The following is a 12,946-nucleotide window of genomic DNA, read 5'->3' on the forward strand; positions in this document are numbered from 1 at the left end:
CCAGTAGAATCACACAGAGACCTGCTTTGTTTCAGCTTCTCTTGTGTGAAAATAAAACAGAGAAACCCCGTCAGCTGAATAACCCTCCTGGGAGGCAGCTGACGGTGGTGACGGAGCGGTTTGGATGTAAATGCCCTCTGCCTCACAGAGTCCTCATTCAGACCTACAGAAATACATCGATAATAACTTTCTGTCTCAAGGACAGATGGCCGCGACATCAGCGATTTCCAGCGATAGGACGGAGCAACGTCCGAGTGCAGCAGCTCCTGCTCCGGTTTAATCTTGGCAGCCGGCGACGTTACGCAACGAGACCTCGTCTTAATCAATGAGCGCCTCGTCCAGCAGATCTAATCAAGCTGCTCCCTGGACCGGCTTATCTGGACTTATAGTATCATCAGAGCCATCGGCGCCGCAGCACTTTGGCCGCCTTCAGACTTAAAATGTATTCATGAAGGCCTTTTAACGGGCTCATAAGGAGTGAATTTAGAGGTCGATGCGAGTCTTTTATCAGCAGCATTTTCTAACAAAGGCTCAGGAGGTTCAAGGATGGAAGTTTCACCGAGCTCGACCTCCAAAACCGAGGCTGCCTGGAGGTCAACGGCCTGCAGGGGGCGACTTCTCTGAGTTATCTAACGTTAGCTGCAGGTTCTGACACAGTTTTAAAGAAGCATGAATTTAATAGTCAGTAAATACTTAAATTATATTTATTGACTGAAATAATGTTCGTGCAAGTTCTGACAAGGTTTTCAAGAAATAAAATGTATTTAATGTTCAACAAATGTGTTTAAAATCTCATTCAATTATGAGTAGTAATATTATACATTTAAAAAAAACTATATAGAAATAAAAATCAGTGTCAAAACAATGAAAATCTGTCTGCCAGGAAAAACATGTAGGCCATTAATTTTACAGATTTTTTAACAGATATTTCATTTTTTAAAAAATGATATTTACCATTATTTGAAAGAAGAAACTGCACATTTTTAACAATTATTTTACAGATTTTTTTGTTTTACAGACATTTGCTATTTTTAGGAAATTTAAAAAAAGTATTTAAGGTTGAAAAATTGCTTATTTTTAACAATTATTTGCTGATATTTACTATTATTTGACAGACAAAACCATATATTTAAGATTGAAAAATTGCACATTTTAAACAATTATTTTACTGATTTTTTTCTTTACAGATATTTATTATTTCTTGAAAGAAAAAATACATATTTAAGATTGAAAAACTGCTTCATTTTATTTATTTTATTATTTTTATTATTTTTTAAGATTATTTGAAGAAGAATAGTTACATTTAGAGAGAATTTAGTGGAACAATCCAAGGTGAAAACTGGAGCAGAGAACTGGAGCTGCAGGTGATTAATGAGGTTTTACTAAATAAATACGAGTTCATGACGCAATTAAATCATTTGTGTCAAGGCCTTCAGGAGTCCACAGATATAAAAAATATTATTTAATCAATCAGTCAATAAATCAAAGTTTATTTTTTTATAACCTTTTACAGCAGACCAAAGTGTGACCAAAGTGCTTCACAGTGAAAAAACAAGATAATAAACTAGAGACAGCGCTAACTTATATATAGAGCACAAAATTATATATAATTATTATAATAACAATATAATAAAAATATAATCAAAAATATAACTAATATATGATAAAAATATACTAAAAATATAATATAAATATAATTTAAAAAATAACACAAATATGATTAAAATATTTAATAAAATATAATCGAAAATATAATAGAAAAATAACAAAAATGTAATAAAAATATAACAAAAATAATAAAAATATAACAAAAATATAAAAATACATCCCAAATATATAATAAAAATATATTATTATGTTGTTTGTATAATGTTGATCCAGATGTGGATGGAAAAGCTTTTTTTTTAATTCCTCGTGTTGTTTTCATCCTCTTATTTATGATTTTTAATGAAGCTTCTGCTGTTTTTGACTCTTTTTGTGTGACTTTAACGCATTAATGCTGTTATTTAAATAAAGTTTTATTGAAGAATAACCTCTGAGCCATAGCTAAACTCTAGCCTTCATGCGTCTCTCACTTCCTGCTCTTTGTCGTTTATTGGGGGCAATAATAAGAGAAGAGCAGGCTTTTAAAGCCGATCGTCCTGCAGGCAGCGGCACTGCAGAGGAACCCGTCGAGGTAAAAAAACAAAACATAAATGCTCATTTTTAATGATTCTGACTCGTTTTTTTAACCTGATTTTAGTCTCTGAGGGTAAAATTCATCGGAAATATTCCAACTGAAACGAGATATTTACAATGTTTTCACCAAAAATACATCCATGAATCATTTCTGAAGGCAACAGCTGATTATTTTACACGAAGACGTTGTTTTCTGTAGTATTTAAATCATTATTATTATTTAACTATGTGTGTGTTTTTTTTTAACAAATAATACATTAATAATCACTAATATGCATATTTCTTTCCCCATAAAACAGCAAAAATCCATAAAATGACACTTTTGCTATCTTTTTATTACTTCTTATCTGTAGTTTAAGTTAAATATGGGCTAATTTTTTACTAATGTCCAGAAAATAAATTTGAATGTTACATAAATCAGCTTGAGGAATCGTGTTTTAACTAATAAAATGTTCCATAAAGAAGATTTTGCATAAACTGTGAGCAAAATTCTCTGTAAAAACCATAAAAATACACATAAATAGGAAGAAAACTGAAGATTTGTGGCTTATAATTTGAGAAGAACAGTCATTTTCAGTAAACAGCTTTTAAATTATGTGAATTATTTTAAATCTACAGATGAAAAGAGTTGAAATGCAGAAAAATAAACTCATAAATGTGGATTTTTAATGATTTCTGTATAAATATCGACATTAAAAATATAGTAAAATTTCCAAATTGATCAATGAAAACAATAATTATTTGTATTTATTTTGCATCTTTTTTATTGGTTTTCATCTATTCCTGTTTTTAATGTAATTTTGCATGTAATATACTCTCTTGGTGTTTATTTTGCGTGTCTTTTTTTCCGTGACTTTGCAGCTGTTTTGTATGTATTTATGGTCATTTTGCATCTTTTTCCATCTGTTTCTGAGCTTTTATGTGACATTGAAGGTATTATATGTCTATTTGTATTAATGTTTTTTCTCTTTTTTATTGTTTTGCATCTATTTCTGGTGTTTTACATGATTTTTGCTTGTATTATTTGCTTGTTTTGCACCTATTTATGCTTGTTTTGCATCATTTTCCATCTCTTTCTGAGCTTTTATGTGACTTGCATGTAATATATGTCCAGTTGTGTTTATTTTGCATCGCTTTTTCATTGGTTTGCTTCTATATCTGGTCTTTTTGTGCAATTTTGCAAGCACTATATGTCTATTTGTGTCCATTTTACATCTCTTTTGTTGGCTTGCATGTCTTTTTATGCGACTTTGCAGCTGTTTTGCATCTATTTATGCTCATTTGGCATCATTTTCCATCTCTTTCTGGTGTTTCAATGTGACTTTGCAGGTACTATATGTCTATTTCTATTCATTTTGTGTCTCCTTTTCATTGGTTTGCATCTATTTTTGGAGTTTTTGCAGCTGTGTTCCATCTATTTTCTGTCTATTTTGCATCTGTTTTCATTCTCTTTGTTGTCATGTTTTGCTGTGTTGTATTATTTTGACTTTTTCCCTGATAAGAAACAATGACCCTCTCTCCAAGCAGAAGCTCTAATTCTCTCCCTTTGTTTTTTTTTTTCTGTGTTTTCAGATGAGGCGTTGCGTCGCTGTCGTCCTGGCACTGCTGCAGCTGTGCAGCCCGACGCTGCAGTCCAACTCGCTGCTCTACCGGCTGCAGGACGGCCAGGAGAAGACCAGCAGTGAGTCATAGCGTCGTACCGCAGATTTACTGCAGATATAGAATCAAACATAACTAAAATAAACTTACAGGGGTGTGGTCTGTTGCTTAAAATCACCAACAACTGAAATTATGAACAATATGTCCGCATCTTTGTGTTTTGTCGGACAGAACCGTGGCTTAACCCTGCGCTGGAAGACATTGTCCCGTCCAGGGAAGCCACCAACCCTCCTAAAGTTGTGGAGAGCCCAGAACTCGACACCACCTCCCACTCCTTCCCCATGTTCAACGAGTACGTCAACCTAAAGTGGGTCACCTGGGATGGTTCCCTCCCCAACGGTGCCGTCGCCATCTTCAACGGCTACACCGAACGCAACGACTACGTCTGCAAAGTCAACTGCGAGGCCGGATTCTACACCCCCAGCAAAGGGAACTTCTGCCAGTATCCCTACGCCGACAACGAGTACGCCTCCTCCAAGTTCGAGGTTCTGGTCAATGTTGACCACTTTGAGTTCCTGCAGTGGGTTGAAGATTCGTACGGTTCCGTCCCTCAGTACTCCATCAAAACCTGCCCTGACAAGGACATCTACGTGGGCAAGAACAAGTATGGACTCGGCAAGGTGGTGACCCAACACGAGGCCTTCTTCCTGCCCTGGGAGGGTGACGAGTACTGGTACAAGAACTACCAGGTCTTGGCCATCAACCGGGACAGCTACAGCCAGCACATCTCCCACGTGGAGTATGCCATTGACCAGATGGAGCTGTTCCACCAGCCGCCGGAGGCCCTGAAGATCGCCAAGGTCACCAACCTGGAGTGTCGGGACGTGGTGAAGACGGTGACGTTGGAGAAGACCACCCGGACAGAGAAGACCTGGGACATCGGCAGGGAGACCCGCAATGGCTCTATGTCCACCATGTCGGCCAAAATTCCCATCCTCGGCCCAGGCAACGTGGACTTCACCAAGGAGCAGACGGTGACCTTCTCAGAGGGAACCACCATGGTGGAGTCCATCAGCCACTCGGTGTCGGTGGAACTGGTGGTATTGCCGAACCACTCGTGTGCAGTGAGGATGGACGGCCGGAAGATGAAGGCCGACATCCCGTTCACAGGCAGGCTGAGCCGGACCAACTACAACGGGGACACCCACTGGACCTACATCACCGGAACCTACGACGGCGTGAACGTTGGCGAGATCACGGCGGTGGTGGAAAGATGTCAGCCGGTGACCGACGCCGTTCCCTGTTCACCGGAACAACAATAAACACCTGTCTGTTCAAGTCACAGCTCAGAAAGACGAGACTAACTCTGTTTTTCAAAGAAAAAATCAATAAAAATTCAAAAAGAATCTGTTTTTGTCGCCTTTTAACTGTAATATTTTAACATGATGCTTGAAAGTAATTTTAAGGTGTAAACAACTTATTTAAGTAGTGATATACTGTACTTTACTTTGCTATACGGTAAAGTGACAGGAAGTAACTAAATGCATTTACTTAAGTTGTAAACAACTTTAAGCCCATAGAATTATCTGTTATATTCATTATTATATTAAATAGTCATTAAAACTAATTAAATACATTTACGCAGGAAAATTTTTAAAGTTTAATGTTCTTTACTTGAGTATTTCCATTTTATGCTACTTTATACTTCTACTCCACAACAGTTTAGAAATTTTCTGTTTTTCAAATAAAACATAATTAAAAGTTAAAAAAGAATCAATTCTTGTTCTCTCAATTTTAATGTTTCAGGTCCAACATGATGCTTGAAAGTCATTTTAAGGTGTGAACAACTGTAAACACACGGAATAAATATTTCAGACTCAAATTTTCTGTAAATAGTGACATATTTTACTTCTATGCATCCAAAGTAACTAAGTACAGTTAAACAAGTACTGTAATTTACGTGAGTGTTTCCATTTTCTGCTACCTTATACTTCTACTCCACAACAGTTTGGAACCAGATATCTAAGATTTTCTGTTTTCCAAATAATAATACATTTAAAAACACTTATTTTATTTTAATGTATGTGTTCTGTCAAACAGCAGCTCGAGAAAAACCTACATTATGGTTTCCTCCTGCTGAGTGCAGTTCTCCGTCTCCAACACAGGAGGCGCTGCAGCTCTGCGGAGCTAAAGCTGTTGTCTTGTTAGCACTCGTTGACTTCCGGGTGACAACCATGGCCGAGAACGAGCTAATGTCACCGAAAGCTATAAAAATAGAACTGTTTCTTTAAAATAATATATTTTTTTCTCATTTGTACGCTTTTATACGTTAGATACGGCTGTCTGGGAGTATTTTGTAGCTTTTCTTAACTCTGTCAGTCGCAGTTTTAAGTTAGCCGGCGAGCTAAAGCAAGCTAACTAACAGCATCTCATAACAAATGTTGCTTTAGCTCGTTACAATTCCTGTAAAAATGTCTAATATCTGACTTATTTTCAACAGCAACCGGTCCGTTTTACGCGCCGAATGAACAAAGAGACTATTTTAGGTAAATTCTTTCACTCTTTGTCGTACTTTTTCAAGAAGTTGTTGAACTTCGTGACTATGCGACGACTTTTGACGAGAGTGATAAACAGAGTTTTGCTATACGAACCGTTCAAACCAACGATGGGCATCGAGGCAGAAATACACACAGAAGGCCGCCGGAAACTGGTAAGTGTGAGACCTCACAGCATCAACACTTAGTCTACCAGACTTTTACTTCATGTTTAGTTGTGAATAATTTACAACTACACGTTTACAAAGCCCCATTAATCACTGGTTACATTTGACCAGACTCCATTTAAAAATCTGCTAATTTAACCTTTTTGTCAGTTTGGTGAAAAGATCCATCCCATAATTTACAATTCAAGACTTTTCCTGAGTCAATAAGAGCTGCTTTTCAATTCTCCATTCAATTAAGTAGATTTTTGTCCAGGATACTGAAGTAATTTGAACTACTTCAGTGTAAATAGCTATATGGTTGTTAATGATCAGTGCTAGATAAAACTGATAAATACTGAATGGAATTTGGGCTGTTCTCTGCTCCAATAAAATTGAGGGGTTGTAAGCTTATTTAACCACAATACACATCCTCCCTTGACCATGCTCAGTGTGTCCTGTTTCGAGTTAAAGTAAATGGAAGCTCAGTATTTAAAGGCAGCACAATGTTTGCAGTGTGTCAGCAGCCATAGAGTCCAATACAATGTGGTCTATAGAATTTACAGAGCTGTTCCTGCTGCCAGTGGATCAGTACAATCAGTGCAAGGCTGCGGCTGTATATGTATTTAGAGCTGCTCACATAAAGCCGGCTTTTACCAACAGAAGTCATCACTCTCGTTTGTGTTTTTACACTTTTACTGCATGTGGCAAGTTGCTTTTTTATGTGTTAAACCCCTGTTAGGCTTAATAAATGGTAAAAAAAAAAAAAAAATGAATTGAACCGCTGAAGTAGATGGTATCTGTACAGAATGCAGCAAATTCCACATCCTTGTCTCAATAAAATATCTAGAAATTGTTAAAAAAAAATAAAAAAAGCATACAGTGACTTACTTTTGGCCACAAAACAGCTGCAGACAAATCAAAAATATAATAAGGTATCTGCTGTTTTAATCTCGCTTTCAAATGCATATATATTATAAGATGTGTTGTGTTCTGTTGCATGTAAAAGTAATATTTTAAACTGACTTTTCTAGTTTAAAAAAACCCACAAAAAGTAAAAACAAGGCAAATATTTTCCTCGTCTGCTTCTTTGTGATGCTCAGATTTTAGCTTTATTTTCCTGCTGAAGATGTAAATCTTAAAAATGCTTTAAAAATATGTTAGTTTTATGTTTTAGGACAGTCAATATTTTCATAAAACAGATGGTCACTTTAATTTTTAATTAATATTCCTAATTTGTGTCAGACTTATCACTACAACTTTACAAAGATCCAATAATCATTTTTATATCCCACCAAACTGCCTTCAAAAATCGGATATTTTAGCATTTTTGTGGGTTTTTGTTGAAGTATCCATCCCATAATTAACACCTTGACACATTTTTGGAGTCAGTAAGAGCTGCTTTTTAATTTGGCATAACTGTCATAGTATTAAATATAATACTATATGAGGTATAATGAAGTACTCTGTACTACTTTAGTGTACCTGCTCATATGGCTGCTAATGAGCAGTGCGAGTTGAAATTTATAGATTTTTTTGAATGGAGTGTGGCTTGTTTGGGTTAAAGTGGTTTAATGAGATGTTTTAAGTTCATATATTTATTTTTTTGTTTAATGTATGTGCTCAGTTTATCTCCATTTTCAGTAGTGGATTAATTCACATTTGATGCTCTGGAGGACAGTTTTCACTCTCAGTTTGGGTCTTTTCATGTTCTTGTTCAGATTGTTTTTTTTAAAATGCTGAACTCGACCAGCCTTTTCCTTTTATTAGCAGATAGTTTGAAATGAAACAGATATTTTAAATGCATCTGAAGATCTTTTCTTCATTGTGAATGTTATTTTATTCCAAATTTGACTGTAAATAAGTGAAATAATGGTCTGAAACGAGCCCGGCGCTGTAACTCCTGTCCCTGTGTTGTGATCAGGTGGTGGGTCTGGGTAACCCGGGGATGGACGGTACCAGACACAGCGTCGGCATGGCGGTGCTCGGGGCGCTCGCCGCCCGGCTCGGCGTGGCGGACCGTTGGCGCGGCGACAAGTACGTGTCGGGTGAGGTCATCCTGTCAGAGGTCCAGCAGACCAACGTGGTGCTGCTTCGTCCCAGGACGCTGATGAACGTCAACGGGGTGTCGGTGGCCAAAGCAGGTGAGCTTCAGTCTTTAGTTTAATGTTTATGTGTTTTTAATCTGCCTGGATACAAGTGACCCACCTTCCACCAGCTAATCTGTTTTAATTTGATCTGAAAAACAGTAAAAAAATGTCTTATTTTGTGTGTCAGAACTTTTTTAATACTGTTCGTGTTTCTGTCCAGCTGGTAAATTCGGCATCAAACCTGAAGACATCTTTCTGGTCCACGACGAGCTCGACAAACCTCTGGGGAAAATCGCCGTCAAACATGGAGGAAGCGCCCGGTGGGTGTTTTTTATCGACTCTGACGTCACGTCTACGTATGCGGTAATGAATTTAGCCATAAATGAAGCAGTTTTATACACCGCTGGCTGTTTATTTAGCTCACAGTGTGTCTTTTAGATGATAAAATCCAACACATGGACAAATTAGAGAAGGAAAAGAAACAGATTTTCACCACAAGAGGTACATTAGAACCAGTTTAGCATCTATAACATAAAGTTTCTGGAGGTAAATTCACACTTTAAAGATCTAAAAAGTTACAATTTTCTATCAGTACAGTTTTAGATGCAACGATCAAAAGCAAACAGTTTGCCTGCAGGTGGCGCTAGTTCACACAGAGGACATAGAAATACTCACTAGTGTGGTTTTTACATAAACGTCCCAAATTGGAGTGAATTTTAGCAACAAAATCTATGTCATAACAACAAAATAATGAATCACTGATCTTTTCTGCGCTCAAATTCAAGATACTCCCCCTTCAGGCGATAAGAGGAATTACACCAACACTGTTTATGCATTTTTTTTTGACTAGTACGTCCTCTGCAGTTTCATTTTTATCTCGAGCATCAAAATCACGCCAAAAGCCAGATTTATATTCACAGTATGCCGTGAAATACAGAGTTTTAGTTGTGTAAATCATATAAAAATGCCACAATCCAACTTTAAATATATAAAATACGACTTTAAACAACTGATAACAGCTAAAAATTAAAATAGAGTTTGATTTCCAAGAAAGAAAAATTTCTCTGACTTTAAACCTAAATTCTTGTTCTTCACAGAGGTCATAACGGAGTTCGATCATGTGTAGACTGTCTTCAAACTGACGTAAGTAACCGCTAGCGAAGGATTCTTTACAAGAAAATGCATGTTTGAACTATTTTATTGTCAAGTTTTATGATAGTTTACTTCGTATTTTTTTATTGAGTGAATAAAATTGACTTAAAAGTGATTCTTTTATCACTTCTAGGCCAAAATTTTACATCAAAACTGAACATATTAATATATTTCTTCTAGAAATATCCATACATGTATATATATGTGAAATTTCAGTCTACCGTTGACGTGCTGTTGGATATAAATGTTGTTTTTCAGTGTAAAAAATCGATTTCACTCTCCAGTCTTCATACTTTGGAGGACAGTAAATGTGCGCATGCAGTAAAATACTACAACAAAACAAGTATTTCTGCTTTTTTTGTAAAGTAATCTACCGGTAGTCGTTATTTCTCACATGTGAGTTTATTATCTACTAAACCGTTGATCAAACAGTGAATATATACAAAAATACGCAAAAATCTCACTTTAATTGTTAACATTTTTTCAATTTCTGTATGTCTTTAAATTAATTTACCTCGTTTTGTGTCTTAAATTCATTTTTTTGCCACTTTTATTGTGCGTTTTTACCGTAAAGCACCCTTGTTTCTTAAAGATCAATCATAAAGTACCCTTTTCTTCTTTTTTAACGAAAATACTTTAAAATCTTGAAACACATTTTTTCCGCTTGCTTTTATGTGATTTTTTGTTGATTATTAATATTTTATGTATTTTAGAATTCATTTTATTCTCTTATATCATTTATTTATAAGTAATAGTGTTATTTTAGCCTCAAATTCTTTTGATTTGAACTTGGATGTGACATTTTTGGTACTTTTCTTATTTTTTCTGTAGTTTTGAACATTTTACCATCTCTAACTCTGCAGAATATCGATTAAACTAAACCTTCTCTGGAAAATACGGTCCTCGCTGCTAAAAGTTTGCAGTTAAACCACTAAAACAGAGAGAAAATCCATGTTTTATGTTGAAGAAAAGACGTCCAGATTGCCGCTAAATGACGTTAATTCGTCGTCGTCCTGCAGGTGATGCTCAGACTTCGGGTCGGAATCGGCCGGCCGACGGGGAAAATGTCGGTGGAGCGTCACGTCCTGAGCCGGTTCACCTCCGAGGAGCTGAAGGTTCTGGACCAGGTTCTGGTGCAGAGCGTAGACCTCCTCCTGTCCCACATCTCCCAGCAGGACGCCCAGTTCCCCTCCTCACCAGCAGGGGGCGGACTAGCAGCACCGAAGAGGAAGCAGAGCTCAGCCTCCGGCGCTGAAGAACCTGCTGCTGCTTCAAGGAGGAAACATGAAGCAGATGTTGATTCTCTCAAGTGAAAACTCGCCTTTAAAGTCACAGGAAAAAGACTCAAAGCAGCAAAAGAAACAGAAAAAGACTGTATGTGAAGTAAACGAAGAAGCAACGTCAGAGATTTAAAGGTGTTTTTGTCTCAATAAAGTTGTGTTGACTGCTCAACCTTGTAGAGACGAATTATTGACAGATGTGACACTTTACCGTACACGAACAGAGGGAAGAAAAAGTTGGATTCTTACGCAAATGAAAGATTTCTGAACGTCAGTTTGAATGACAGTTAAGAGGATTGTTTGCTTTTGTGGAGCTCAAATCCCCGAAGTCACGACCTGCATAAATAACAGAGTTTAAATAATCTAATGGAGTTTTATTGATCAAAATGGGATAAAAATGGGCATCGTTGTCGCAACGTTAAAAAAAAAAGTCCTGTAGAAAAATGGTGGACTACTGTAAGAATCTTGTAAATATTTCTAAATAATAATGATATTTTAGTTAATTCTAAAACAGTTTTACACTTGCAAAAGAGCAAATTTTATTCATCTATTTGTAACAATACTGATTTGTTTTGTACTTAAAAAAAAAATGCATTGAAAACCCCCTGAACCCAAAGATTCACCTTTTAACATCTAGAAACCTTCGGCAGAAACAGGTTCAGGGAGGACAGACGTCTGCCTCGACCCGTCGTGGTGAGGGTGAAGAGAAAACAGGCTAATGAAGGACAAACGAGACCAAAAACACTGAAGCTGCAGATTAGACAAAACAGTGAATAACTTGCAAAATCGTTTCTAAATGCTTGAAATAAGAATCTCCAAAAACTCGAGCTTTGGAACAACTTTTTAAAAAATATTTTTAAGATAAACCTCAACACATAGACGGTTTTTAATTGCTTTTGTCTGCTTTTACTGGTCTTAATATTTCATATTTACTTTTATTTTCAACAGCTTTCCATCCTTTTCTGCCTGTTTCTCTGTTTCGTACCATTTTATTTTGTTTTACTAATTGATTTTACAGCAGTTTGGCCAACTCAGGTTGTGTTTTTTAATGTGCCATCTATCTATATAAATAAATAAACTGAAATTAAACACATTAATAAATACAATAATACAATATTAAGAGAGGATCAGGCTTTATTAGTCCCACAGTGGGGAGGTTTGCACATTAAAAGCAGTAAAACTTTTATATGCAATAATAAGACGTCACATAAAAACAAGGTGAGAAAAATAAAGGGATTTAAAAGAAAGTTTTTAAAGCAGAGAAACTTGACCTAACACCTGGAAAATTCACCAAAAGTTAAAATGCAAGTTTATCTAGGGAGCAATGCCCGTAGATTTAGATGTTTTAGGCTGTTTAACCTCATGGTGGCGCCAGAGGAAAAGTCAGAGAATCACCAAACTCAGCAGGATTCATCCTCTGGGAATCATGAATGGCTGCACCAATTTTTGTGCCAATCTATTAAAAAGTTGTTGAGATATTTTGATCTGTTGGTGGCGCTACAAGGAAACTCTGAAATGTGGTTCATCCTCTGGGGACCTTTACATGATTTGCTGAAGATTTTTCCTACAGTTTTGCAACAATATTGATCCAAAACGTTCAAAAATCACTAAACACCTGCCTCGTTTGCTTTGCACAACAATTTCACATCTGTTTCTTTATTTGTTTCTTTAGTCCCTACTGCAGCCTCATGGTGGCGCCAGAGGAAAAGTCAGAGAATCACCAAACTCTGCAGGATTCATCCTCTGGGGATCATGAATGGCTGCACCAATTTTTGTTCCAATCCATCAAGCTGATGTTGAGATATTTTGATCTGCTGATGGTGCTACAGGAAAAGTCTGAAGTAGCATTTATCCTCTGGTGACCATGAATGCACCATATTTGACCTAAATACATCACATAATTAATTAGAAAATCTAATTTATTATCTGTAGAGCTTTAAATATACCTC

General features: G+C 36.5%; 2 protein-coding genes across 3 annotated transcripts; both read left to right on the forward strand.

Annotated features, from left to right (window-relative positions):
• Positions 1–88: 88 nt before the first annotated feature.
• On the forward strand, positions 89–5,183 carry LOC110972886 (natterin-3-like). 2 transcript variants are annotated; one of them, XM_051950993.1, is made up of 3 exons: positions 89–645; positions 3,751–3,859; positions 4,009–5,183. In XM_051950993.1, the coding sequence occupies exons 2-3, from the start codon at positions 3,751–3,753 to the stop codon at positions 5,097–5,099; spliced, it is 1,200 nt and encodes a 399-aa protein (XP_051806953.1). In that variant the 5' UTR covers positions 89–645; the 3' UTR covers positions 5,100–5,183. The 2 variants fall into 2 exon arrangements, with proteins under 2 accessions (XP_051806953.1, XP_022078957.2); XM_022223265.2 differs by lacking the exon at positions 89–645 and adding an exon at positions 1,740–2,176.
• Positions 5,184–5,975: 792 nt separating this feature from the next.
• ptrh1 (peptidyl-tRNA hydrolase 1 homolog) lies at positions 5,976–11,169 on the forward strand. Its single transcript, XM_022222070.2, has 5 exons — positions 5,976–6,487; positions 8,400–8,619; positions 8,786–8,885; positions 9,663–9,708; positions 10,737–11,169. Exons 1-5 carry the CDS (start codon positions 6,302–6,304, stop codon positions 11,028–11,030), a joined length of 846 nt encoding a protein of 281 aa, XP_022077762.1. The 5' UTR covers positions 5,976–6,301; the 3' UTR covers positions 11,031–11,169.
• The last annotated feature ends 1,777 nt before the right edge of the window (positions 11,170–12,946 follow it).

This window comes from Acanthochromis polyacanthus, chromosome 7, assembly GCF_021347895.1.
Source record: "Acanthochromis polyacanthus isolate Apoly-LR-REF ecotype Palm Island chromosome 7, KAUST_Apoly_ChrSc, whole genome shotgun sequence".
NCBI classification, from domain to species: Eukaryota; Metazoa; Chordata; class Actinopteri; family Pomacentridae; genus Acanthochromis; species Acanthochromis polyacanthus.